At 41.9% G+C, this 27,797-nt stretch overlaps 1 protein-coding gene across 1 annotated transcript in view; it reads left to right on the top strand.

Moving 5' to 3' along the window:
* Ano2 (anoctamin 2) overlaps window positions 1-27,797 on the top strand; it is a 338,934-nt gene that overhangs the window by 176,985 nt on the left and 134,152 nt on the right. Inside the window, exon 13 of the mRNA XM_027951164.2 lies at window positions 4,526-4,636. Coding sequence (XP_027806965.2) covers window positions 4,526-4,636 — 111 coding nt within the window. The remainder of the gene's footprint in view (window positions 1-4,525; window positions 4,637-27,797) is intronic.

Here is a 27,797-nt window from a genome sequence, read left to right as displayed (position 1 = left end):
CTGGTTCTCCCAATAGAAAGAGTTACAGAAATTAGTTTGGTGTGGGTGATCTAGTAGGGACATAATTGTCCTCTTGGTCCCATTTTATTCAGCTAAAATATGTCAAGATATACAGAGAGGGTGGGTTGGGAGGGAGAAGGAGGGAATGTGGTTTATCGTGTGGGGAGGTAAACAGGGAATAGGTCTTACTCTCCTTATTCTAGGGAGTAGGATGTCTTCAAGGAACAGAAGAAATACCCTGGGATCCAAGTCTGTGTGGGCTAGAGATAAGCTAAGTGTGTCTGCTAAGTAGAGCTGAAGAAGCCAGAACATCTCCCTGTTAAAGAAGAAAAGTAAACATACTTGCACACAAAGAAGCATCAGTTATGACTCAATGTCCTGAAATCTCTGTAACAGGTTCCTGGCAGGAGTGGAATTATAATTCATTTTTTCCGTATAGCCAGATTTCCTGTTTTTCTGTTTAACCCAATGATCCATGGTAAGTTCAGGTATGTGACTAAGGAACTCTTGTGTAGGCTGAGGGGCCTGACCACAACTGGGTTTATCTGTTTCTTTATTTGGGGCCTAATGTTCCTAATGGGATCTCTATGTGAGGTTCCTGCTGGTTGGTTCAGCATGCTTGGTGTAGCCCACAAGTGGACAGCCCAGGGTCAACATGAGAGAGGAATGGAGGTCAACCTTTTTTCTGTTAATGCATTTCTATTTTGGACTATAATATCAAGCACACCTAAAAATCCAGTCCAATTTTGAGCATATCCATTAAGTACCTGCTATGCATCAGATTTTGGTATGGGGTATGAAACTACCTTAGGAACAATCTCTTTGATCTCCAAAGGGTTGCATCCCTATATCTGGTCTATAAATATTTAGAATAGAATGGAAAATATGTGGGAGAATTTCCTTCTGGCTAATGTAAAAAGAGAAAATGCTTTTTTTAAAGCAGGGTTTTGAAAACTGGTTGAATTTTAATGGGCAGCAAAGGGAAAGGGGGGCACCCATGAGGAGACAACAGCAAGCAGGAGCCCAGGAAAACTAGGGGTATAGATCAGAAAAAGCAAGATCACTAGAAAAGTCCTGTTGGCTGCAGGAGACAGGGATTTGGATGCAGTAAGGAACAAAGGAACACGTATGTGCTTTGGCCAGGCTGGTGACCAGGTCAGGGTGGTCACTGATTTCTTATCATCTACTGTAGGCCATGGGAAGGGATGAAAGGCAGGCTAGGAAAGGTATGTGTGACTTATATCTAATTCCTAGAACTTATATGAAGCATTGTATGTCGAAGTGCACACATCCAAATGTGGGACAAAAGAAAGGCAGATAACATTGGGTGTTGGGGAGAGGAAGGCAGGTGTCCTGAAAAGCCATGGTTAGAAGCTTTTTCTATTTTAATTAGATTCCTTTTTTCAGTACCAGAAATACTCCAAAGCCTAGCTATTTGGAACTCAAGGTGTTATTCCTCCCTGTGGTATTCACTAGCACTTTCCTACTCGGAAGAAGAAGAGTGCTAACACACATATAGACCAAAGCCCATTCTTCATCTTTGGTCCTTCTTCCATGGGTGTCCCCAGCATATTGCACTCCCCATCCCCCACCAGAGAAGTGGAACAAGCACATTGGCTCAAGTCCATCTGGTCAACCTGAGTGCAGACACAAGATGGAGATTGCTTTCTTATGAGAGAAGAGAAAGAGGCAAGCAGCCAGGCCCCAGAGCCCACTCACTGACCCAGTACAGTCCCAATGTTGGGATGTTTTTATGGACATCACCAAGGGACTTGTTGAAGGACTTCTTTGGACCCTGGATGACCTTGTTGTAGGGAGGCCTCTCATGCCTGCCCATCTCTCTCTATCCCACCCCTCACCTATCACATGGAGCTGTAGATATCTTCAGTGGCTTCCCATTGCCTACCTTCCTGGTTAGAGCTTGTGTCATTGTCTTCCTTGCTGAGAACTTCCAGCCACACAGGCCTCCATCCTGTCCCAAGTTCATTCCTGCTATTTCTGCTGCATGGAATGCATTTCCCCCAGTGTCCACATGGCCTTTTCTCTCAGGAAGCATTACCCTCCTCAGCTTGTCCTCCCCCGACTCCCTGGTCTGCTTCTTTCTTCTGTTGTTCTTATTCTCTTATCCCCATCAGCTAGTTTCTCTTTTTTGGCACAGCTTTCTTTCTGTTTCCTCTACTTGAAGATGAGCTGTATGGTAGGAGGGGCTGGCTCTATAGGGTCAATGCAGTAGTGTAGCCAGTGCCTCGAAAAGAACTCAGAGTGTAGTAGGTGCTTGATAACTCCTTGTTGAGGACATTTGTTGAAGCATCTTTAGATTTACCTCTTCAGATCAGCCAAAGGTGGTTGGTTCTGAGATGGCCTGAGTTCTTTCACCAGATGGAAATAGTTCCCAGTAGTTGGTGGGAAGGATTATGTATTTGTGATAAGTTGACATCAGATTACCCACCCAGGGAGGTTGTGTTTGGGGATGGTTAGGTTAATCTGCCCTTGGCTGGATGTGTCAAAAAAGTCCTTACAGGCTTAGATTCTGCTTTTATCAGGAGTTTTTGAAGGATTTTAAAACCTCATCAGAGCTGCTTGACAGCAAATGGGGAGATCCTTGCCTAATCTACCTCAGCAGATTGAAGGACACCTTGGCTCTGCTTTGAGTTTCAGACTCTTGTCCATGTGCTGAAAAGCTGGACTTGTTCTAAATAGATAGGAGAGATCTGAACTGGTCCCTAGCATGGGGTGAGGTGGGCCACAGCTACAACTGTATCCCTCTATAATAACTAGAGGGATACAAGGAAACTCTGTGTGGTATCATAGCATGTTTTGGAAAACCAGAGACTGGTGGGAAACATCCTATCAGTCAATCAGGAGTTTAAATTAAAATCTTTCATTGGAATAATGTAGGAAAGAAAGTGACCAGATTTTAGGGCCCAAGGAGGAAAACTTCAAACCAAATATCTTTACAGCATTTCTCAGAGATTTATAATTTACTTATTGTGTCTCTTGGAAAGATAATACATTGAGCGGTATTTTCCAATATTTTGGATGCTAAAATCACTTTTTAGCTAAAACTCGTTTGGAACACACCTTGGAAAATGCTGTGTGGGAGAATGGATGAAGGTGAGAGACAGAATCCAATGAACTTCACCAGCATTTCAAGAATTCTGTGTTTTCCGCATGGTACCAGTTTGTGAGAAACACAACATGATACAGAGCAGGTAGCCAACCCTTATGTTAGGATAAGAAGATTCTTGCAAGCCAAACAGCTAGGAAATAAGAGACAAATATGTAATCTAGAGCTACAGTGTGTGGCGTAAGTTATAAAACTCAAGGAATTTGGAGAGGGAGGAGACCCTGGCTAGCCTGTAGGTATGTTGCAACAGTCAAGAGAAGGGCTCCTGGAAGGGGTGGGACTGACCAACCCTGGAAGACTGGCTGAGATGGAGGACCCTCTAAAGCCTGTGAACAGCGTCACCTACTGTCCTGTCATACTTATTAGTTACATGGTTTCTCTAACATCATGGCTTGACTTGGGAAAACCAGAGACAGGTCAGGAGCCTATATTGTTGACCTCTGGAATCTCTGACATGCAGGCAGTGATAAGAAAATGTGTGTTCTCTGAATAGCCAAGTCCACTGAGAGCCAGCGCCCGAATCCCTAGGAGTAAATGAGGCAGGAACGTGAAGTCCTCATACCTCTTGATATTTGTCCTGGAACTAGAAGCTGCAGGGAAGGCCTGCCAGTGAGGCCAGGTGTCCACTGTTAAATTCCCTTTGAAGTGACTCATGCATCTTCCTGCCCCAGCATCTGCATTGATTTGGTTTGATCATGGTTCTCTTGATGAGTTAGGTGCTCTTTCGTATGCCTGGTGACTCACTATGCAGGTCTGTATGGCTGAATGGCCCAGCGGTGTCTCTTGAGCATTGATGTACTTGCCAATGAGTTACTCACCTATGCCGTGCAGGAAACAGGTTCAGGCAAGTGAGTTTTAAGATTCCCTGTGGTAACTGTTGACTTTGATGTTTATTGGTCGCCATTTTAGCTTACAGAATAATGGAATGGGGAAGAAGTGTTGTTGTTGCCCTAACTCCCAGCTGTGGGGGCACATCTGTTTCTCCAGCTGGGATTTGACTCCTCGGAAGTTTGAGGTCTGAGGATAGCTAGTGGGATGACCAGGTGTATGCCTCTGCCTTTGTCAAACTGCTATGCAAAGCACATGGCTTCTCTTTGTGTCAGCTGCCCAGTTAACATTTCCTCTCTCCTTTCTCAACACCGGTGCCATTCCCAGGACCGTGCCCAGGTTTGGTTTTCAGTGTGACAAAAAGTGTCATGTGTCCCCTCTCACCCTGTGTCTTCCACATTGTGTTCCTGGTCTAGACTTTTTGTGATTGTGTGTGGTGTGGCAGTTCATGTACAGTAACATCCAATCCTAAACCCTGACTTTGATGTACTCCATGTGTCTGCCTATAACCCGGAGGCCAAGGTCATCGTTCTTCCTGTTTACTAACTGCTCTCTGACTCTTTGGTTTAGGAACACTCCCGGCCTGAGTATGAAACCAAAGTTCGAGAAAAAATGCTAAAGGAGAGCGACAAGTCGGTCGTGCAGAAATTGGAAACAAATATGACTGAGAATGAGGATGAGGTAAGATGCTGTGCTGATTGCTCATTGTCCTCTTTATCTGTTAAGATCCTGTTGTCATGGTATCTGGACTGTCTTAGTGAAGGGAGACTGGGCTGTGAGAGGGAGTTATGCGGGACTGGATCAAGTGAGAGCCTGGCATCTCCCCTCATCCTGCAGCGGGAACTCTTGGGTAGCAGGCTCTCTCCCTGACAGGATCCGTTTCTTTCCTGGTGGTTCTTACTGTCTGGTCAATACCCATTGCATAACTAGCTCTGGGGTCATCAGGGTGTGCGGGATGTTTAGGAAAGGCACCTCTTCTGGAGAACTGACAAAGAGGTCAGGTTGGGGGAGAAAGAACGTCTCCAGCCTGGTTCCTCTGGGTACCATCACCACTAACAAGCCCCACATCGGCAGCTAGCCCTTACAGAAGGCTTGCTGTAGGCCAGGCACTATTCTAAGGGTACTACATTATCTTGTTTATTTTCACAGTAAATCCATGAGGCTCGTACTATTGTTATGTAAATGAAAAATAATGGAAAAAACGTATGTCTACAGATTAAGTCATTTTCCAGAGGTCACACAGCCAGTAAAAGGTTCTAACCTGGGTCTATGCATCCAACCAGTAGTCACACTGCCTCCTAAATGGAGGGGGAAATCAAAGGATGAAGCAAGAAATGGCTCTTAAGGCTAACAGAAGCAAATTCATGCTTGTATTTGGTTGAGGTTTTTTCATAATGTTCCTTACATTTCATTTTTCTGGGTGGGCTTCCAAAAGTAGGAATGTGATGGTGAGCATGTCTTCAGAGTCACATTTCTGAGCTTTGAAATTTGCTGTGATCTGTAAGTACTCTTGGTGTGCAAGTGTATGTGGGGAATACTCTTTGGTAGTACCTGTCTCTGAGTGCCACCCTCCTTTGAAATCTAAAGAGTATGTGTGTGGTTTTGTCTTTCTTCAATCTGATTTCTGAAAAAAAGTTAAGATCAAAAAATCTGTTTGTTTTTTACATATGTCTTTTCCCCATCTTGGATTTGAATTCAAATTTCGTTTTATTTTGCATCCTTTCAGTTGGAACCATTCATTTTGATGTGCAAATTTATGCAAGTAACAAAACAGAAGTGTGTAGTGTTTTTGAGCCCAGAATACCAGCATTTTTCAAAACAAAACAAAACAGGAAATAGAGAGGGTGGACCTCTGAGTTATTTTTTTTCCTAGACAAAGAACACATCCAAGTCCACCAATTATTCAGGGAAATAATGAATTCATACTCAGGAAAGACTAATCATCACAGCTGCCTTCATCAGAAAGCAAGCGTTCTGTGTTCTGTCAGCTTCGGCAACTCCATGCAACCTTCTTCCTCCACCAAAGAGCAATATACAATGGATAATTTTATGGAAATCACATGTAACTTTTATTGACCACTGACTCATTTAATTTTAATTCCATCGACGGGAATGCCAAAGAGCTGGAATTGCGTACATGGTTCTAATATAAACATTGCTTGGATATATATGCATGATAGGTCAAATAACTTTCAGGAAACATGAATAATTAAAAAACATCTGAATGCATTATGAATGATACATATGTTTATGTTTTAGCATTCAACATCTATTTTCATTACACTATTGAGAATGCAAAGCTCAAAGCATCTAATGCCTTATAGGCCCTGGGAGGAAATGACCTTCCCAATGAGCAGCAGTGTAAGATAAAAATGGCCTAGAATTTCATCATCAGGATCCTTCTTGCATTTCCGCCATTCTTTGATTATTGTAAATGCCTCTGTTCTTGCTGTAAACCTAGCCATTGATGGGAGATAACAATGGAGCACAAATTGCAGCTGTCTGGTGAAGGGAAGCAGGTTTCACCTGGGGGACAAGTTGTGGTCAGTGCCCACTGCATAGCAGGGTTCTGGGGCACCCTGGTGTGTGTGACATTTAGGAAAGGCACCTCTTCTGGTGTACAGACAGGGGTTAGGGATCTAAGTCTAGCTGGTCGCCTTGGATGTACTTCTTTCGTCCTTTGAGAGTCACCTACATTCTGCCTTCATTGTAACCCTGGGGCTGCATGTATTTCCTGCTCTCTTACTTTTCTTCCTGTTGAGTGTAAAAAGCTACCATTAAAGCCCAGATTGGTAGAGGAACTTCCCCAAGACCACACAGCTAGTTGTGGGGAGGCATGTGGTAATCAAATCCAGTTCTGCTTAATCCCCAAGGACTATTGCTGTCTTTTTTTTTTAATTTTAAAGATATCAAGTTCATTTATTTTTAAAATATTTTATTGAGATTTAATTCTATACTCTTAAAATCCACCCATTTAAAATATACAATTCAGTGGTATTTTGTTTATTCATTGATGTGTCCAACTGTCCCCACAATCTAAATTTAAAATCCCCCTCCTCCAAAATTGTGTACCCTATAGTTTCCAAACCCTGAGCAACAACTAATCTACTTTCTGTCTCTGTAGATTGGCTTATTCTGGATTGTCATGTAAATAATGAAATCGTTTGGTATGTGGCCTTTAGCTTTTTTCACTTAGGACAGCTTTATATCCATGTCATGGCATATAGAAGTACTTCATTTATTCTTCTTTCTTGACTAGTAATATTCCATTTTTGGATTTGCCTCCTTTTATTTATCCATTTATCAGGTGATGGATATTTGAGTGGTCTCTGTATTTTTATTATTATAAATAATGCTGCTATGAACACTTCTGCATGGTTTTTGTTTGACTATATGTCTTCATTTCTCTTGGGTAAATGCCTAGAAGTAGAGTCATAGGTTAAGTCTATGCTTAACATTTTGAAGAACTATTGTACTGGTTTTTGAAGTAGCTTTTTATTTGATATTCTATCCAGCAACATATGAGGCTTAAATATTTCCACATCCATTATTACCTGTCTTTTAAATTTTATTCATTGTAGTAATGTGAAGTGGTATTTCATAGTGGTTTTAATTTGCATTTCCTTAACAACCAATAATGTTCATATGCTGGTGGGTAGTTCATATTCTTTGTAAAAAAAGTCTATTCAAATTCTTTTCCCATTTCTTAAAAAAATGTGTCAATTGGCTATTATCAGGTTATAAGGTTCTTTATATGTTTTGGACACCAGTCTTTTTGGAGATAATATAATCTACAAATGTTCTAATTCTGTAGATTATCTTCATACTTTATTGATGATATTATTCAAAGCCCAAAAGTTAAATTTTGAAGTAGTTTAGTTTATCTATTTTTCCTTTTGTCACTTATACTTTTCTTATATCTAAGAAATTATTACCTAGCTCATTGATGTATTCCTGGGTTTTCCCCTGAATTTTAAAGTTGTAATACCTAGAGCTAGGTCTTTGATCCATGTTGAATTAAATTTTGAATATTATATAGAGGAGTCCAAATTTATTTATTTATTTATTTTGCATGTGGATATTCACTTGTCCAAGCACTATTGTTAAAAAAAAAATTTCCCCTTTGAATTATCTTGACACACTAATATACAAATCACTCAACCATAAATGCAAGAGTTTATTTCTAGACAATAAATACATTCCATTGATCAATATTTGTCCTTATGCCAGTACCATATTGTCTTGATTATGGCACCTGTGTAATAAATTTCAAGGTTGAGAAGTACAAGTCTTTTGACTTTGTACTTTTTTTTTTTGAAATTGTTTTGACAATTTTGGATGCCTTGCATCTCCAAATGAATTTCATGATCAGCTTATAAAGAAGGAGAAGAAGGAGGGCAATGGGGAAGAGAGGAGGAGAAGGAAGAGGAGGAAAGAATAGGAAGAAGGAAGAATAAAGAGTAAAAGTGGAGGGGGAAAGAGTAAGGAAGAAGAAAGAGTAAAGGAGGAGGAGAGGGGAAGAAGGAGAAGGAGCAGGAGAAAGAGAAGGAGAAGAAAAGAAGAAGGATAATAATAATAATAATAATAATAATTCCAAATAATATATTCCCTACTATATTCCAAATAATAATAATAATAATAATTCCTAATAATAATTATTATTAGGAATATAGTAGGGATTCAATTGAATCCGTAGATTAATTTGAAGAGTATTTCCATCTTAACAACATAAGTTTTTAAATCTATGAACATGGTATATCTTCCCATTTATTTAGATGATTATTTTTCAGCAATGTTTTATAGTATTCAGTGTATAGGTCTTGCATCTTCTTCTTCTTATCTCATTAATGGATTCCCTAGGATTTTTTATTTACAAGGTCATGGCTTCTGTGAGTAGAGATTGTTTCACTTTTTCCTTTCCAATTTGGATGTTTTCTCTTTCTTAACTAATTGTCCTGACTAGAATCTTCTGTACAATGTTGAATAGTGGTGGTGAGAGTGGATTTCCTAGTCTTGTTTCCAATGGAATGAGGGAAAAAATGTAATCTTTCATCATTAAGTATGATGTTCACTGTATCCAGTACTCTTATTAGAAAACAAACCTTTCTATGAGTGTTCTATACTGTAATGAGGTGACAGCTACAAATCCATGTTGGGGAGATACAACATGGTAAGACTTAAAGGTTGGCAGAGGAGGAGTCAGAACCCTAAGGGAGTAATCATGGTGCTTCCTCAGGTGGCTGAGCCTTTCTCTGAGTCTCTTCTGCCCCAGCTGTCATATGGAGAAATTGGATTTTATAGCCTCTGCGATATTGAGAGTCAGTGGTTTTCTTCGTTGATGTGCAGAAATGTTGGCCATCAACCCATCTCCCTGGGGACTAACCCTTATTTATCTTATACATTATAAATTTGGCTATTCTTTTAACTACTCTAATTGACTTTCTAGGTAGTAGGAATGAGAGGAATGTTAATAATGATAACAATAACATTTAGGGAATGTTCCATATGTGTAAGATTCCACAAGTATTATTTAAGTCTCAAAACAATTTTGATTCCCTATTCACAGGTGAGAAAACTGAGGTTTAGGGAGAGAGGTCATTTGCTTGATATAATATGTGGACAGAGTGTGTGCCAGGCAGTCTGACTTGAAAGCGGTATTCTTAACCCTGAGTTTCTTCACCTCTCAATGTTTTCTTAAACAGATCCTCATATACTCCCTAAAAATACATGTTTAGTTCTTCTTCCCTAAATTATAGACAGGAAGGACTATGGTGCTTGTTGGAAAGTAGGTGAGGGACAAACTGCTACCTTGTGTTAGTGGTTTTGTGTAAATTTTGGTGGAGTGAGGCTCTATTCCACTGAGGACAACAGGGAGTGGTATTAGCTCAATTTGCAGCAAGAGGGTCGACAGACAGTTGGGGAAATTCAGGAATATAGACACAGATATTCATTGTGTTTCACAGGAAAAATATGGAGTCTGGAACTATTAATCAAAGAATAGGCTGTTTTTTTTTTCCCTCCCTGTATCAGAAGAAACCTTTTCTGGAATAGCCTGTCCTCAACAGATTTGGAGGTTTCCTGTAGTTTCCCTACAGGGCAAGCTTTTTCTCTGTCCATGTAAGATGGCAGAGCTCTAAGTTGAGGCAAGGTGCTTGTGTTGTCAGGACTGAGCAACTGTGCTGGTCTTATCCCTTTGACATTTCACTCAGCTCCCTTTAATTCCAACCCATGTCTCTTCTCCTTCCAGAAACTTTGTATTAATTAAGAACAGCCAAACAACAAAGCTTATGCTGTGTAGAGCAATAGAGGGGAAAATAATGAGGAACTAATCACAAAAGTGTTAGAAGAAGCAATGTTGAGGCAAATGGGGTGGTGGTGAAGCAGTGAAGGGTTAGTAACAGTGGGGAGTGGCTATCACTCTTGGGGCTGGAAGGACAAGAAGGGAGGTGAGGTTACCAAAGTCCAGGAGCCAGGAGATGGAACCCAGCAGGAGGAGCGCTTCTGGAAATGAGGTCTGATGCAGGTAGGGAGTTGGGAGAGACACCATGACTTTCCCCTGCCTGCCCTCCAGGCTCTCACTAGCACCTCCCATTGGCCAAATGTAACCAAAAGTCAGTTGATAAATTATTCTGGGAAATACAGCTTCCAGGGTTAGGGCCCTGATGTTAGGGTTTAGATATGAGGTGTTCTCCCCAAAGCTCATGTGTGATACAATGCAAGAGGATTTAGAGATGACAGGATTGGGTTATGAGAGCCTTAACCTAATCAGTAAATTCATCCCCTAATAGGGATTAACTGAATGTTGGTAGGATGTGGCTGGAGTAGGTGGGTCCCTGGGTGCATACCTTTGGGTTTTATATTTTGTACCTTACGGGTGGCATCCCACTCTCTGCTTCTTGGAGGTCATGTCCTGAGCCTCTTTCTTCCACCATGATGTCCTACTTTACCTTAGCCCTGAGGTTTGAAGCCAGCCATCTACGGACTGAGACCTCTAAAACCACGAGCCCCCCAAGTAAACTTTTTTCTCCTCTGTGTTGTTCTTGTCAGGTCTTGTGGTCACAGCAGAGAAAATGCTGACTAAAACACCTTTGATGGGAGTAGAGTAAGGAAGGACAGTGAGTGAATCTGAGAGCAACTGGCAGAGGACCAGGACAAAGGTCCAGTGTACGTCAGCCTGTTGTCAGATTACTGGCCAGCTGGCTACCTGCTTGGGAGAGCTGAGAGGCTATTGGGGAACAGAGAGAAGAAATTGAGAAAGAGCCCAAGTGTGCTTGCCACTAACATAATGAACAAATACACACGGACCATTTCTGAACTGCTGAGCGAGTACTGGTGTGAAGGAAGAGGAGCGGCGGGGAGGTGGAGGCATTGGAATGTCAAAGGTGAAGTCAGATAACCCAAGCCTTCAAGGAAGAGGGAAACCATACTGTTGGGTCAAGATTCAGGGAGCATGAAGCAAGCTGGGGGAGGAAAAATGTGGGTCTTAGAAGAGACATTTCCTATAAAACATGTCCCTGCAAGGACTTTCAAACAAAAGTCTATTTATTCCCAGGAGTTGCCTCATGGAACTTGTTGTCACCCAAATCTTTGACCCAGGGTGGGTGCAGGCAGCAGTCCTCCCCTCTCTGCCTGGCGCTGCCTGCAAGGTTCTGTTTAATGAATGTTTTATGGGGCGCACTGAAGTTAATGGGGGGCCTGTGCCAAGAGGAGGCCTGGGGATAGATGGGTGTTAATTTACTGTTCAGTGCACCACCCTGGGGACAATTATTTCAAAAGAAAACTCATCTAAAGTTAAGGCATTGAAACGTTTACGACAGATGCCTCTGGCAGGCGCAACAAACAAACATGTGGAATAAATTATGCATAAGTGTATGGTCTCTGACGAGGCTGGGACAACAGCAACCGGAAGCCAGGAGATTGTCAGAGTGTGTGTGGGAGAAGGGAGGCCCGGGAAGCAGGGTGGAGGGGTCCTGTCTGAGGCTCTTCCCCGGGGCCAAGGAGGACATGGTCCAGGCTTTCCATGTAGACCCTCTGTGATTTACCAGAATGTTCTGTGGAGCAAAGTTCCCTTGGGCTCTGTTTTGAAGGCACTACATGACTTAATAACCACTTCAGGGTCAAAAATATAGAGACTAAGTAATTATCTCAAATTTTTCTTTGGGGTTAAGAATGTTGCTCATTGGCCAAGGGAAATTCTGGGGCAGAGAAAGGGACTCAATTTGCCTAAGATTTCCACAGTGACAAGTGGAGGTGAGCCTGGTTCCATTTCTAAACTCTTTTTATTTGCACTGTGCCCAGAGTCACTAATCATCTGAGTGTTTTGTGGATCCTCACTGTAAAGGGCTGACTTCTGAATCACTGGGTACAATGTTCTCTTCTATGCTATTGCATGAACTGAGGAATGAGTGTCAGGAGGGAAGCCTGGGTTCCAGCCCAAGCTGAAGGACATCTGGGAAGGAGACTGGTTCCTAGGTTCTCAGACTAGCCCCTGAGCTCATCCGATAAAGACAGGCAGCTGGAGGTTGTTTCAGCTCTGAAATGATTGTAAGGTATTGATTCCTTCCCTCCTTGAGTTTCTCATATTTGGTGATAAAGATAAGGAAACAGTGTAACTGTCTGGCTGAACCATAGTTTGCAAATTAGAATTGTTCCTGAAGGCTGCCCCCTGACAATTTTATGGACTATTATTTTTTTATTTTACTTTTGCTTCTAAATTATTGTTTCTGACTCTGGCTCTTCTCCCTTCTACTCTCCCTCTCTCTTCTTCCTCTCTCTTCCGTCTCTCATAGAGTGGCTTCCATTTCTCACCTATAGTCCCATCCTCACTGGGACATTCAAGCCAAGAGAAATGGCCGTGCAAAGGAGCAGAGAAACGGATGGAGCTGGAGCGAGAGAATTGGGGTGAGGAGGGGAGGGGTGGTCAGGCCTCTCAGATTGTCAGATGTGTCTTCTTAGGAGGACTGAAGGACTGCAGTTTGGAATTGGATTCCGTATCCCTTTCCCTCATTGGTGGAATGTAGTCACATGGCTCCTCCTACATGAAGAAAGTCTGGGAAATAACAGCTCTTGGCTAGCAGCCTCCAAGCCACAGCTCCAAACACGAAAGAAACATTCTATACCCACAGCACGAATATGTGATGGGAATAAAATGTAGGCCATTAGACTCTGGCAAGATGGTAGGACAGGTTTAGTTTGGAAGAGGCTACAGGTGATTCTGGCTGACTCTCACCTCCTGAGAATTGCTATGGTAGAAAATGAGAAGAAAAAGTTTTTAGAAAGGAAAATGCTGTCAGGAATTTCAGTGCATGAAAAGCATACATCCATCTGTATCACATTGTCCCAGCTGTACCTCAAGAAATAAGTTTCCTTCACTGGGGCTTAGGACTGATCTCCTCTGAACAGAATTTAGTACTATCTTATAGTATATTGTAGGTAAAGTTTTTTTTTCTTCTGTGCCCATTTCTTTAATTACCTAAGAAATACATAAAAACATTTCTTCTTGAGAAAAATCCTGACAATAGAGATAAAGTAAAAGTCTCCTTGGATCTGTCTCCTCCCAATGTTTTTTTTTTTTTCCCCCCTAGATATAATTACAGGTACCAGTATGGTTTGGATCCTTCAGGACTTTTTCTTGGGTATTTTTGAACATGTGTGAATTCATGTTTGCTTTGGTTATGGATTTTTTTTACACATACACAGGAAAAAAATCATGGACAAATGGTTTCATCAAACCATAGTTTCCAAACTGTGCCCTAAGGCACCCAGGGTACCCGAATGAATTCACAGTTGTGATATTAATTTTTAAACATCTTTGAGAGAAGCCCAACAATACTTGACATTAACTCTACATCCCATAATATTACCTCAGAGGTGGTCAACTTTAATACTGAGTGTCTTTTATTGGCGTATCTTAGTGAATCTGAGTTTGCCATGGTTGTAGCACAAAATTGGAACACGAAGCATGAGTGACATCCAGTCTGACTGCAAGGATGAGAACAAGGAGAGTGTTAAAAAGTGCATAATTCTATCAGTAAGTAATTAGGGTTAAGGATGAAATAAACTATCATGTATTTTTGTGTATTTTCCCTAATGGCACTCTATCAAAATTGCTGAGTCACTAAGGGCATAGTGAAAATTTGGGAATGGCTTAAAAGGTTCAACCAAAATTTAAGAGTAATGGAGACAGCCAAGAGCAGAAAAGCTTTAAAAGATAGTGTTTCAAAGTTGCAGGGATTTATTTTGGGATGGCAAACTGGGCTACACCCACAGCAAACTGTGGGGCTGTACCTGCTCCTTGAGACTCCCAGTAACTTGACTCTTGGGTGTTAAGGTAGATCTGGCCCAGTATATTGTTTTTCTGTTTCTGTCTTTCTTTTATCATCTCTTCTTTTTTATGTATGTGAATACGTATGTGTGTGGGGGGGGGGCGTGGGGGGGAGGAAGGAGGGCATTGAAGGTTACTGGTCATGAACATCCTTTTAAATCCTTGCTTTACTCAAAATCTCCAGGGTGGTTTAGGTTTCACGGAAAAGGATGCCAGAGAAGTGTAGAATGTGTCCATAAACATCTCTCTGCATGGAGCCTGTGAATTACTCATTCCAAGTAGAGACTCCTCGGGTGGCCCAGGCCATCAGAATGGGGGCTCTGGCCCTCTTCAACTGACAGCCCATTCTCAGCATCAGAAGTTCTGGCTAAAATGAGACCTTCTCTTCTGCTCACTGTATACATTTCTACTGGCCTGGGTCTAAATTAAGAAGTTACAAATAAGGAGAGCTCTGAGGCTTGGATTGTGGGAGAAAAGCTAGAGAGAGATAGGCAGCCCATAAAATGAGAATTCAGTGGGAGAGGAGATGCAGCCAGTCTAAGCTTGAAGCTAAAGCTGGGCACAGTCAAGATGGTATTTCAGACCAGACCCTCATAGCTTCTCAGAAAACACAAGGCCCAAATATGTTCAGTGATTGGGAATGTTGGAATAGCATAGTTGCTAATAGAGGCCAGCACATACCATTGGGGTGTGCGATGTTAGCCACTACTGACTTGCAGTTTGGACTTTTCTTGTTGCAGTTTAAATGATTTTTCCTTATATGGCCTGAAACATGTAAATTAAATTTGTCTTTTGCTATCAGGGCCAAGATGATTTTTTCACTTCCCTAGAATTCAGTGGAAGCACACACACGCCCTTCAGGTTCCCCGCTCTTTCTCTGTTAATGAGCCTTCTGGAAAATCAAAAGTGCTGGTTGAAAATAGTCCTCTAGAGTCAAAAGGTGTTTGGGTTTCCTGTGATCCTTTTGACATGATGGTCAAAAGGAGTTTTCAAACAAAACCAATGGAGTTGTCCTTTTGTGGATGGAGAAGAAGAGCCCTTGAGACTGACCTGACAACAATTGCCTAAGATACAGGAGGCAGGAACTTCCCTGTCCTTCCACGGCCATGTTCTACTTGGCCATGCTCTAGAAGGGGTTATCACCCAAAGCATCTGTAGCCCCATCACTGATGGACTCTGTCCTTTCTGAGCATTAACTCTCATGAAGAACAAATAACTAGGAAGAAAAAGAAAAATGGTTCCTTACTTTAGACTCATCCAGATTCCAACCCTGAGCCAATGATTCACATGCAGAATTTATTTGGGAGGTGGAAACCCCATTAGTAGAATGAGGCAATAAGAAATGGGAAAGCAGCCAATGAAGGGTGACTTGTCAGTCAGGTTGCCCCTGTGGGCAATCAGGACTTGGTTTCATTAGAAAATTCTAGAAGCTTATATGGAATGTGTACTTTAGAGTTTTATTGCCTCAAGGATGAGTGTTTTTTGTTTCTGCTGCTAATACAAATTACCTTACATTTGGTGATTTATAAGCAACAGAAATTAATTTATCACAGTCTTGGAGTCTGAGAAGTTCAAGATCAAGATGCCAGTAGATCTGGTGTCTATGAGAGTTGCTCTCTGCTTCCAAAATGGTGCCTGTTGCTATGTCTTCACGTGTGAAGACAGAAAGCTTAAAGGGTACCAGAGTAATCCTTTACCCTCATTTATAAGAGCACTAATCCATTCCTGAGGGTGGATTACTCCAAGTCCCCACCTCTTGCTAATATCACCTTGGGATTTTAGTTCCAACATGAATTTTGGAGGAATGTACATATTCTAACCATAACAATGAGACAGCTGGGTATATACCAGATCCTGTCAATCACTGGAGTCACCAAGTATGACTGTGTGTGTGTGTATGTTGTGTGTGTGTGTGTGTGTGAGAGAGAGAGAGAGAGAGAGAGAGAGAGAGAGAGAGAGAGAGATCTCCTGTGCTTCTGGTCTGCCTTGAGCAAACACATGGCAGAGAAGGCTCAGACCATCAAAAAAAGCCTCAAAGAAATACATAGGCTTGGCAATTGGAAGTTGGATTCCAAATTATAATGGTAAGATTCAGAGATTTGGGGCAAATGTTGTCAGTATCAAGTGTCCCCAAGTCTTGAAGTGCCTGAGTCAAGGTCTAGCCAGAAAATCAGAAATCTGTGAATCCAGTAGGTGGAATCTCATTCAGGGAACTAGTAAAGGTGTCAGAAGGGCTGCCAAGCCACACTAGAGTGATAGAGCAACTCAGAGACAAGTAGTAGCAGGAAGCCAGAGACTAAGCAAGGAGGTGGTACTACTGAGCCCATGGCTGGGGACACCTGGCATGAACTGGAATTACGGCAGACATTGCATGGTGAAGATGGGACCCTGCCCAAGGAAAGCACAGCACAGCGGGTAGCGAACATATGGAGATGTTGCAACTACTGCACCAAGCAGAGAGAGTGTGTGTGTGTGTTGGGGGATACCCTGGTTCATCCTTTTCATATATACCTGCCAACCTTGCACCTGGACCTCCCATTGGCTGAGTATAGCCAAAGCCAGTTGGGAAGGGAAGATGGGAATTATATTTCCAGAGATCACTCCCCTGTATCATGCATTAGAGCAAGAAAATGGCAGATCTGAGAGAAAACAGAAAACATGGTGCTAGTCAAAATCTTTCAGTTGTAGCTGAGCAGCCGCAGGGCTTTAGACTCCCTGTCTTGATCATGTGGGGTCATTGAGGAACTACCAGTTCTTAAATATGCCCTTTAACTCTTCCCCCTTACTCAGGCTTGCCAAGATTTGATATCTTGCTATTTCTGGGGAGTAAGTGCCCTTATATTTTGAAGACTGTTTGAGAACCTGGAGCACACTTAACGTTCTTTCTCTCTCTGAAGGTATTGCCATTTAAACATGTCATGTTTATCATTTTCATGAACCCAAATGCCAACATTTGAAAATAGCACTCTGAACTGGTGCCAACCTTGGGCCCTCCCTGCCTCTCCCCCTGGACTCCCCATGTGTTCCTCATTTACTCTTGCAGCCTTCCTGGAAAGAGGTGTGTCCCTGTAGCCCCCTGTTCCTTTAGAAGGGGAAGCCCAAGTGAGAGTGTCACAGAGGAAAGTACAGAGGAAATTTGATGTCCAGTTTCCAGGGTTATATCTTTGGGTTCACTTACTAATTGACAATTCATTATAAGCTCAAGAACACAAGAACTTTCTCTCCCTACCCACCTCTCTTTCTCTCTCCCTCTCCCTGCCCCCAACATTCAAAGTCAGATATAGTGTATGTTTCATAGTCCTAGTGTGACTGGAGACTGGAGTCCTAGGACTATCTAGGTTTGACTGCTTGTCCCCAAAATCAAACTGAAAAGGTAGTGGTGAAAAGCAGGAAAGAAAGTTTTAACAATATGGCCATTTTGAGAAGGCCAAGCATTGCTGATAGGAGCTTTAAGTTTAAATAGAGGAAGAATTGAGGCAGGTGGCACAGTGGTACAAGCCTGTAATCCCAGCGACTCAGGAGGCTGAGGCAGGAGGATCACAAGTTCAAAGCCAGCCTCACCAATTAAGCAAGGCCCTAAGCAATTCAGTGAGACCCTGTCTCTAAATAAAATATTAAAAAAGGGCTGGGGATGTGGCTAAGTGGTTAAGCGCCCCTGGATTCAATTCCGCATATACCCTTCCTCCACTGGAAAAAAAAAAAAAGAATTGATCAGGAGGGAGAGGTCTGCATAATTAAGCAGTCTTGGTCAAACTGTGGTCTGCTTGAACATTCTCTAAATTCTGGTTCTGCGAAGTGACTCCAGAAGAGTCCTCATCACATGTTGAGGCTTCACAGGGTGTAGGATGTTTATCTATCAGACCTTGTGATCCTGGAAAAGTTGATGACTGGGGACTTCTAGGCACCACTCCAGGAGGCCATCTGTGGAAGCTGATGTCAAGTGTCCCTACAAATTTTGCCTCAGTCTTGAAGGGGGATGACATAGATCAGGTGCATTTAGAGTTAATAAGCCTCGTATTACCAGGATGTAGATGAACACTGCTTGTTATGGTATAGATTAGGTATCCCCCAAAAGCTCATGTGTGAGACAATGAAAGAAAATTTAAAATTGAAATGATTGAGTTATGAGAGTTTTAACCCTTAGTGTATTAATCCCCTGATAGGGATTAACTGGGTGGTAACTGCAGGCAAGTAGGGTGTGGCTAGAGGAGGAGGGTCCCTGGAGAGGTGCCTTTGGGATATGTATTTTGTCTTTGTTGTGTGGAGTTCTCTCTTCTGTCTCTTCTCTCTTCTCTCTTCTCTCTCTCTCTCCCCCCTTCCTGGTCCATTCTCCTAGCTGCTTTCCTCCTGTGAACTCTTCCACCATGATGTTCTGCCTTATCCCAGGCCCTGAGGTATGGAGCTGGTTGTCTATGGATGAGACTTCTGAAACCGTGATCCCCCAAATAAACTTTTATTAAAATTGATCTTGTCAGGTCTTTTGGTCACAACAGTGAAAAAACTGATTAAAACACTGTGTGTAGGGCTTAGCAAGGTTCTGACCCAAAGTTTAAGGTAATAAAGGAGACAGGCACAAAATGAAAACAGAGACGGCAAGCTTTATCATGTACTTAGTTACTCATTGGGCATCTATAGACCTAAGAGAAGTCATTTATTTTGGCTTCTGTAAGTCTCTCTAGGCTATGAGATACTTCTGTTCCACACAGGTCAGATCTGTAGTTCAGGTTGGAAAATACACTGAAAATGGGGTCAGTGGAAACGCTAACTCTAGAGGCAAGAGAAAGAGGTCTCTTCATGGGAGAGGTAAAAGGGGGATATTGCTAGTTTCATGCCTCATATGGTCTTCAAGTTTTAGAGACTGAAGCAGGGGAATGCAGGGAAGGAGGCCATCTATGACTTAACTTGTCTTTCACACCTGTAACCTCTTTAAATTAAACCTCTTTAAAAGACAATGATTCAAACAGACTCCCCTTGGGGTATCTCTTATTTCTGTTTTTTTTTTTTTTTTTCTTTTTTTTCCACTTTCAGCTGAAATCCCTGAGGTGTGGTTAAGGAGCACCCTCTGAAATGCAATTCCACAGCCTCTGGGAGATTTAGATATTTCATTTTCTCTAACAAATGAACATTGACTTGTCCTCCAGCTGGTAGGAAGGGTGGGGAGAAATGGTTGGCCTTGAGCAGTACCCCAGGCCTTTGTAAACTCTGCATGTGGTCCTCTCACCTGTCTTCTCCCACTGTCAGAAACTGGCTGCTGCAAGGCCTGCAGGAAGCTCTGACCTTTGCAGGGGGCGTGGCTGTCTCTATCCACAGACTGTCCAACATCAGTTCTTCCTCTAGGGAGCTGGTACTCTTGCCACATCCACAGTTTTTTGCACCATTATTTTATTTGTGCTCTGTCTAGGTCTCATGGGCCTGTATTGGTCTCCATGATTCCTCTGGACCATTTATGTGACTGTGGTGGGACATATACATAACCTTGGAAAAATCAGTACCCACCCAGGGCCAAGAAATCTTCCTCATCAGTGGCCTGAGGTTTGTCCACCTCTGGGCCCATTGGATCCAGCTTTGATGATTCCCCAGGAAGGCCAGACGTGGTGATGTTAAATTGGCTGTAGAGATTTGATGTCCAATTCATTTTTATTATAATGTTGCACAGTCCACTGGCCAACTTACATAAATTTTATCCAGGATTTGGGCATCTGCATTGAGTTTAGTGAATTTGTGGTAGGAAGTTTGCCCTGGAAATGTACTCAGCCGAATACTTGCACTCCTTAGCATGGAATGACTCCCATCCAAGAATTTCAGTGAGCTTGTCTATAAACATGAATGAATTAATCCACCCAACACCACCAAATGCTCTCTGCCAGCTGGATTATTTTAAGGGAGTTGACCAGCCCAGGGGTCTTTATTGAATCATCAAATATTATATGTACCACCAGAGAGACTAGACTCCAGGTTGAATGGAGCTGGGGCCACTCTGCCACTTCTACCTCCAGTGTTTGAGTATCATGGGAATCAGCAATGAGCAGACAGCTCTGGGGATCAGGCCACCTTGGCCATGACCATATTTAATTCCACAGTATTTAGTAGCTTACTTTTTAGAATATAAAAGTAATATGTGTTAAGTAGAAAATCTAAAAAAGAAAGTAACATATAAAAATGAAAAGTAAGTCATCTCTTATTTTTTATTTATGTAAAAGTTCTTATAAACTCTTTTATAATAACTGATTATCATTAAAGTAACAATTGTTATTTAGTAACTGATTGTTAAAAAAAACATATACTTAATTTTGGGTAATGATTTTTTTACTTTGTCTCAGAACATAAGTTCTCAACCTTATTAAATGTCATTCACAGTATGCTCATTTCAACAACTGCATCATATTTCATCAAATGGCTATATTATAGTTTTCTTAGCTCTTACCTTATGGTTGAACATGTGATGAACACACTTGTGCTCATAATTTTGGGACTATTTTAGGAGAATTAAATAATAGATTGCATCTTTACATTCACTGGGCTTCTGATTGTACATGCTTTTGTGCTTGGGGTGAAGGAACTTCATAGTTATGACCCTTGTCATATGACTGGTATATGGAGGCAGCTCTAATGCAATTGTTTGTTTTGCTAGTGCTCAATTGTTGACTCCAAGTGAAGGTGGGTGAGGTCACTAAAGCCATATCCTAGAATTCTTCCATCAACTCAGGTGCCCCTTTTGGAGAGCAGGAGACCTTTGCTGTTCTTGCATGTGTAATGTGGAGAGCAGATGTCCTAGAGCGTAGGTGAGTCACTATCTTAGGCGTTGGGGTCTAGTTTTGGCCAGGAACTACTTATCTCATCCTGGGAATGGGTGGGTCACTTGTATGGAATCATGGAACTTTCTACATATTCCAACCCCATAACTAATATGGAAAAATGATTCTGGAGCAATGGATGTATCATGAGTGCTTCTCCATTGAAGATATTTCCTCAGTTGAACTAAGGCCAGGGTTTTGGCAGGGGAATCAGTGGGACAAATCGTGAGCTGTGGTTTTAGCTCCAAGAAAATGTGTCCCGGTTGGTAAATGAGCATCCAAAAATGCATGAAACTCTTTTTGATAACTTTGACTTCTGGAAACAATTTAGAGGACAAGTAGGGTCAGTCTGACTTCCCAGAAAGGGAAAGTTTTTCTTGTTTTGATGCTGGTTTTTCCTTCAGTTTCATAACATGTACACACAAACAGTGTTGACCTATGGAAAGTATTATTAATCCACAGAAGAGCACTTGATAAATGCTTTAATATAATGTTCTTTGCTTTGATACCATTTTTCATTTGATAATGAATTCTTCATTGATAGCTGCTTTATCTTTCTGTAGTCCTAGTGTTTCCTTTGACGCCCTCTTTATGAAACATGAAAATGTGGTATTACCCTAAAACTGACCTAAGAGTGTTCTTTGAATTGGGAATGCATTTCATTCATTTTCCTATCTTTGTTTTGCAATTATATATGGTTTAGATTTGGGGTTCTTAACTATTTCATGCTTTGACTCTAAACTGGGTACCTATGAACTTCTGAAAAGGTAAATTCTTAATCAGAGCTGAAAGTATAAAGAGATCTCCTTTTAAAGGAAGATGAAAAAGGAGAAGGAGGAAGACAGAGGAGAATAAAGATAAAGAAGAATAGGAGGGGGAAAAGAAGGAATGACAATGACTATTACACACGGGTAACAATGATATCCTATTAAAATCCAATTTTCAATATTTGTTTCAGCTTTTATCCATAAATGGAGTGTTCCAGGCTATGCCTAGCTCTTTGGGAGACCCAGGCAGGAAACAAAGCTGGTGGGAGCACCAAACTTGTCAGACTTGGTGTTTGGCTGGTGTTTCTTGGACTTGGTTAAGATTCACCATGACCTTAGCTCCAGCCTCCTTGCTTATTCTGTCCTGGTTTCATGCAAATTTGGATGACAGGAAGAGGAGTGGGTTCCTCTTTATTCAAGGTTCCTTTTTGACTTTCCTTTAGATTCAGACTGAGATGTGTAAACAGAGATTAGGGACTAGAATGAACTTGGCTAAAATGATGTTGTGTTCTTCTTCAAGCCTTTGTCAAGTGAAGACCCCTTTGGAGTGATCTGGTAAAGGGGCAGATAATCTACTTGTGGGATAGTGAAAAGAATGGCCCAGACCTTTAAATAGTTGGCAGTGTTAAAAGAACACAGCAGGTCTAAGAGGAGCAGGGAGGTTCCTCCAAATCACAGATCTGGACCAGATCTTGATATTGGATCTTACTTCTTCCAATTTTAACATCCCTCGTCTGTCTCCTTTTCTCTGGCAGAACTGTGGAGCTGGCAGACAGAGGGAGGGCCACAGATGGATCAGCAGGAAAATGTGATTAGTGTCTTTGGGCTAGCTTGAGCCCAGAGGGGAAAGGTGGAGATGGTAATGCTCCCTCCCCATCAGTCTCTTATACCCTATAAGGATTTGAGATTCTGTCTGGGTTTTCCTGGTTTTGGATCCAGCAGAGGAGTTTTGTGACTTGAAATCTAGAAGGTGGTGGGCTGCCAGTTTGAGTCACTCCACAGGGGCCTTAGAAACAACAGCTCCATAAATAAGCTGGGAGTTCCCAATTTCCCAGAGCTGCCCTGTGTCATCTTCCCTTTCTTCCAGGGAGATCCATAGCCTTCCCTCTCTGTGCTGACCCCTCTCAGCCACCATTTAACTCGTTAGTTGATCACAGCCCAGATGGTTATTTTGGCACACAGGGTAAAGGGGATTTAGCATTTTTCTCAACCACCTGGTTGAGTTTTCCCAAACAGGAACCATGTCTTCACCTTCTGATTTCTGGAAGGAAATGTTTAAAGTACTTTGACACAAAAATTTATCTCATATCTATATGTTTGGGTTAAAAAACATGTTAAAAAAAAGGAAAGAAGACATGCATGTGCTTCATTCTTAAGACCCAGTTGTCCAAGCCAGAAACCTTGGAGGGTTACACATTGTTCCTTCCATCTCACCTTCCACACCTAACAAGCCATATATCTGCCATGGTCTCTCTTGTATGTGTTCCTTTTTTTTTTTTTTATCTCTGAGTCAGGCCCTCACTGCCTAGTGCCCAGATTGCTTCAGTGGCTCTTAACTGATCTCTTTCCAGTTTGTCAGGCTCCATTCTCCACATTGTATTAGGGGTCCGCCTGGAATGCAGATCTGATTATGATACTGTCTTGATTAAAACCTGCTAATGCTCTCCAAAGTTTTGGGGATAATTTTTTAATTTCTGGGCCTTACCCATGAGGTCCTACATGACCACCTCTCCAGCTTCACCTCCTGCTCCCGGACATGAGCCCTCTCTGCCTCGAAGCTCTCTGAGTGTATCTTACCGTGTCATGCCTCAATGGTTCTGCACACGTGCATCTCTTTGCTTGGAATGTGCTTTCTCTTTTCTATCCTAGAAAACTCAGGGCTGCTGTCATCTCCTCTGAGAGGCCTCCCTCACTCTCTGGAGCAGACTGAACTACTGGTCCTTGTATTCATTTCCTGGGACTGCCGCAGCAAATGATCTCAAACTGGGTAGCTTAAAACAATAAAAATATTTTTTTTGTCATGATTATGGAGGCCAGAAGTCCAAAATGAAGGTTTAGGCAGGGCTGTGCTGCCTCTGAAGACTCTAGGGAGAACGACCCCCTGGCCTGTGCCAGCTTCTGGTAGCTGCAGGCAGTCCTTGGTTACAGCAGCTTAACTCTGATCTCTGCCTCCATCTCCACATGACCTTCTTCCCTTCATCTCTCTCTGTTCTCTGTTATATGGACACTGATCATTGAATTTAGAGTCCACCCTGAATCCATGATTATTTCACCCTGAGATCCTGAACTCAGTTATATCTACAAAGACATGTTTTTTTTTTTTTTTTTTTTGCCAAGTGAGGTGACATTTAAAGGTTTTGAGCTGAAGACTTAGACATATCATTTTGGGGCCACCATTCAGCCTATTACAATCTCATAGAAACCTATATATTCCTTGTGTGTGTGTGTGTGTGTGTGTGTGTGTGTATGGTGGGGGGATGGAACGTAGGGGTGCTCTAGTGCCAAGAAACATCCCCAGCCCTGTTTTTGAGACAGGGTCTTGGTTAATAACTGAGGCTAGTCTTGAACTTGCCATCTTCCTGCCTCAGCTTCCTGAGTCGCAGGGATTACAGGTGTGCACCATTGTGTCTGCCTGGCTCTGAATACTCTCCTTTTGGGAGAAACTTTTCCATAGACATTTTTAAACATTCATTGATATTCTTATTTCTCTCTCAAGATGAAATGTCTTTGACGACAGGTCTTTTTGGCCTTGTACCTCTGGCTTCTAGTTCCTGACCTTGCTGTATCTCAGCATGACACTTCCATTGACTGTAAGAAATAACTCCTTAAGAGCTGACAATAGGTACTTATCCTCAGTGTGGCTGGACACAGACAGACATGCTTGAAGGCAGGGTTTGGACTGCTGGACTCCTAGAAAGCCTGTCCAGTCAAGGAAACAGATTATGCAGTTTTGTCTGATTCAGGCATACATTTTTAGGCTATTTGATTTTAAGGAATAACCAAAGGAAGGCCTCAGAATATAACAAAACATAAGGAGGAGCTTGATCCAGTCAACCTACATTCTGATGTATTTTGTTTAATGTGTGATGATTGTGGGCACATTTTTTAAAGTTACCAAATGGCTGAAAGAGGGTGGTAAAACATTTTTGAGCATGCATAGGCATTGCCTGGATTCTCCGTATTTCAAGTGAGAGCTTGGCTTTCAAAAGATGATCAAGTCGTGGGGAACTGGTAAGTTAAAGTTCCCTATGCATATAAGTTATGCTACTTTTATTCTCTAGGCTTCAGTTTATTTTCTTTTTTCTTTAAGCAGAACTAATAAGAACATGACCCTGACTCCCTGATTTTGTATATTTGCTTATGGTTGGTATTTGCTCTAAGAGTCAGAACTCTTATCTACCTATCAGTTTACAAATGATGAATGTGGCCCAATTATATGCCATAAACTTTCCCATAGGCCTAGGTAAGTAAAGCTGTTCTTTGAAGATGTCCTTTAGACCATAAGGCTTATCTTGTTTTCATCTTTGGTCTTGAAAGGCAAATGTGAAAGGCCTTTGGCAAGAGACTTATAGCTCCTGTTTAGTGCCTTTACTTTCTGAGCTACCCTGTCACAACCCATATTAACAATTATGTTTTTGTGAGACAACCTATAATATCAGACTGTTCTTTTGGAAAAGAGAGGATGCAAACAGATTCTTTTTGGGGGGTGGTGCTAGGGATTTAAAGGTTAAACTCATGAACTTGTGCATGCTAGGCAAATACTCTATGCACTGAGCTATATCCCCAGCTGCACAAACTGATTTTTTTTTTTGGTACCAGGGATTTAATTCAGGAGTGCTTAACCACTGAACCACATCTTCAGCCCTTTTTATATTTTATTTAGAGACAGGGTATCGCTTAGTTGCTTAGGGCCTTGCTAAGTTGCTGAGGTTAGCTTTGAAATTGAGATCCTCCTGCTTTAGCCACCTGAGCTACTTACAGGCATGTGTCACTGTGTCTGACTACATAAACTGATTCTTAATGTTGGGTAAACTCTTCACAAAAGTTTAGAACATGGAACTTATAAGGTAGGATTCTTTGTTACCTCCATCGAGCAAATAAAGAAATTGATTAAGCAGTGTTCTCAGCCATCTCTGTCCTGCATCACTACAGAGAAGAGACCTGAATACCCCTTTCTCTATGGAGATCTGACTTTACCATTAGTGTCCTGGATGCAGCAGCCATCTCTCTGTGACAATCACTTATTACCAATGCCAATTTGAAAGCAGAGCCGCCATTCTTTTGAGTTTTAATGGAAGTCTTTGCATCTGCATAGAAAACTTATATTTCCACTAATCTCACTTTCAGCTTTTCTTCCTTCTTAACAACATTTTTACTCACTGGCCTCCTGCCCATTATTTCCCTTATTATGGAGTCCTCAACTCCAGCTATGCAACTCAGCTTACTCAACACAAAGGATGTTCAGGTTCTGCCCTCTAGCTCTATTATTACTTTTATTTTATATAATGTTTCTAACTCCTACCACTGTCCTGGAACCCTGGACCCTCATCCTACCCCCATCCATTTTCTTCTGCAGTTTAATTCACAGCCCTGTGACCTTCTGGCCCAAGATGCTACTTGTTTTTATAAAACGTTTGGCTGGGTTGTTAATTCTGGTTGCTAGCCAAGGGCACCTCCAAGTCCATGGAGGTTCAGGCAACCCCAGAATTTTTCACAGTTAGATCACTCCATTAGTGAGGAGAGGCTAAGGAAGGAGGACAGTAATGATGGTAACAGGCTCACTCATTTGCCCTGAAGTGTTGCTTTCAGAAAATGGAAATAGGTTCTCAAAGGGACTGGCCAACATATGAATGAATCCAGAGCCATAAATGGCAAACAAAAAACCTGGGATATACTCAGTGGATGAGGATGCTAGGCAGGAACTTCATGCCCTTCTCCATGACTTACCTGGCAGGACTCTGGTTGCCAAATTCTAGAATAGATAGAACCTGATTCTGGTCCAATATTTGACCCTCTTTTGATTGAACAGTATTGAAGAGGTGTGAATACTTGGAAGGAGGTGAAATTAAAAATATTTTGGGAAAGATACTGAGAAGGGAGAAGACTGAAGAGGAAGGCATTGTCCTTCCTCTTAAAGTAACTATCTGGAATTTGTACACCTTATTTCTACTCATAGCCAGTAAATCAGAACTTAGGAAGCTTACTCCTAATGGAAAGGAAGCTGGAGTCTACAGTTTTTATCTGGACAGCCTTGAACCTAGCTAAAACCAGTAGCTCTAACACCATGAGAGTAGAAATGGGTACTGGGGCACAACCAGTAACCTTTGGGGGGAGCAATACACTTCGTTGATTTAGTTAATCATGTACTAAGTACAGTACCTAAGTGGAGGCCTTGGGGGATTTGCAAATGATCCCAAGTGATATTTTATTGAATAATTTTCTTAAAAAGTATTTTTTGGGTACCTGCTATGTGCCAGACACTGCTAAGAGCTGTGGATGCAAAAGGGAGTAAGACAAATTTGTTCTGTGCCTTCAGCAAGCTTACAGTCTATGGAAAAACAGGCATTAAAAGGAAATATTATTTATCATCATTTTATTCAGTGACACATAATGGAAGAAACTAGCCTAGTCCAAAGGGTTAAAGAAGGCTCTGATGATGATTTGATATTCAGTTCAGAATTGATGGATGAGTAGAAGTTGGTGAGGGAAAGAGAAGGGAAGAGCTGAGATTAAACTACAGGTACTGTGCACCCTACTAAGTGCTAGGCCCTGTGGGAAGTACTTTTAATCTTTATGGCATGGGACATGTAAGGTTGGCCCCTTTATTACCCCCATCAAACAGATAAGGGAATTGTTTAAGCAATGTATCTGATGTCACAGGCCATGAGGGTAAAAGCTGGGAGCACTTTGGATCTACAGAGCACTTCAAAACCCTGGCTTGACACCAGGGCAGTCTG

Source organism: Marmota flaviventris, chromosome 3, assembly GCF_047511675.1.
Source record: "Marmota flaviventris isolate mMarFla1 chromosome 3, mMarFla1.hap1, whole genome shotgun sequence".
In the NCBI taxonomy this organism is placed as follows: domain Eukaryota; kingdom Metazoa; phylum Chordata; class Mammalia; order Rodentia; family Sciuridae; genus Marmota; species Marmota flaviventris.
Note: the sequence above shows the minus strand (reverse complement) of the source record. Positions and strands in the feature narration are given on the sequence as shown.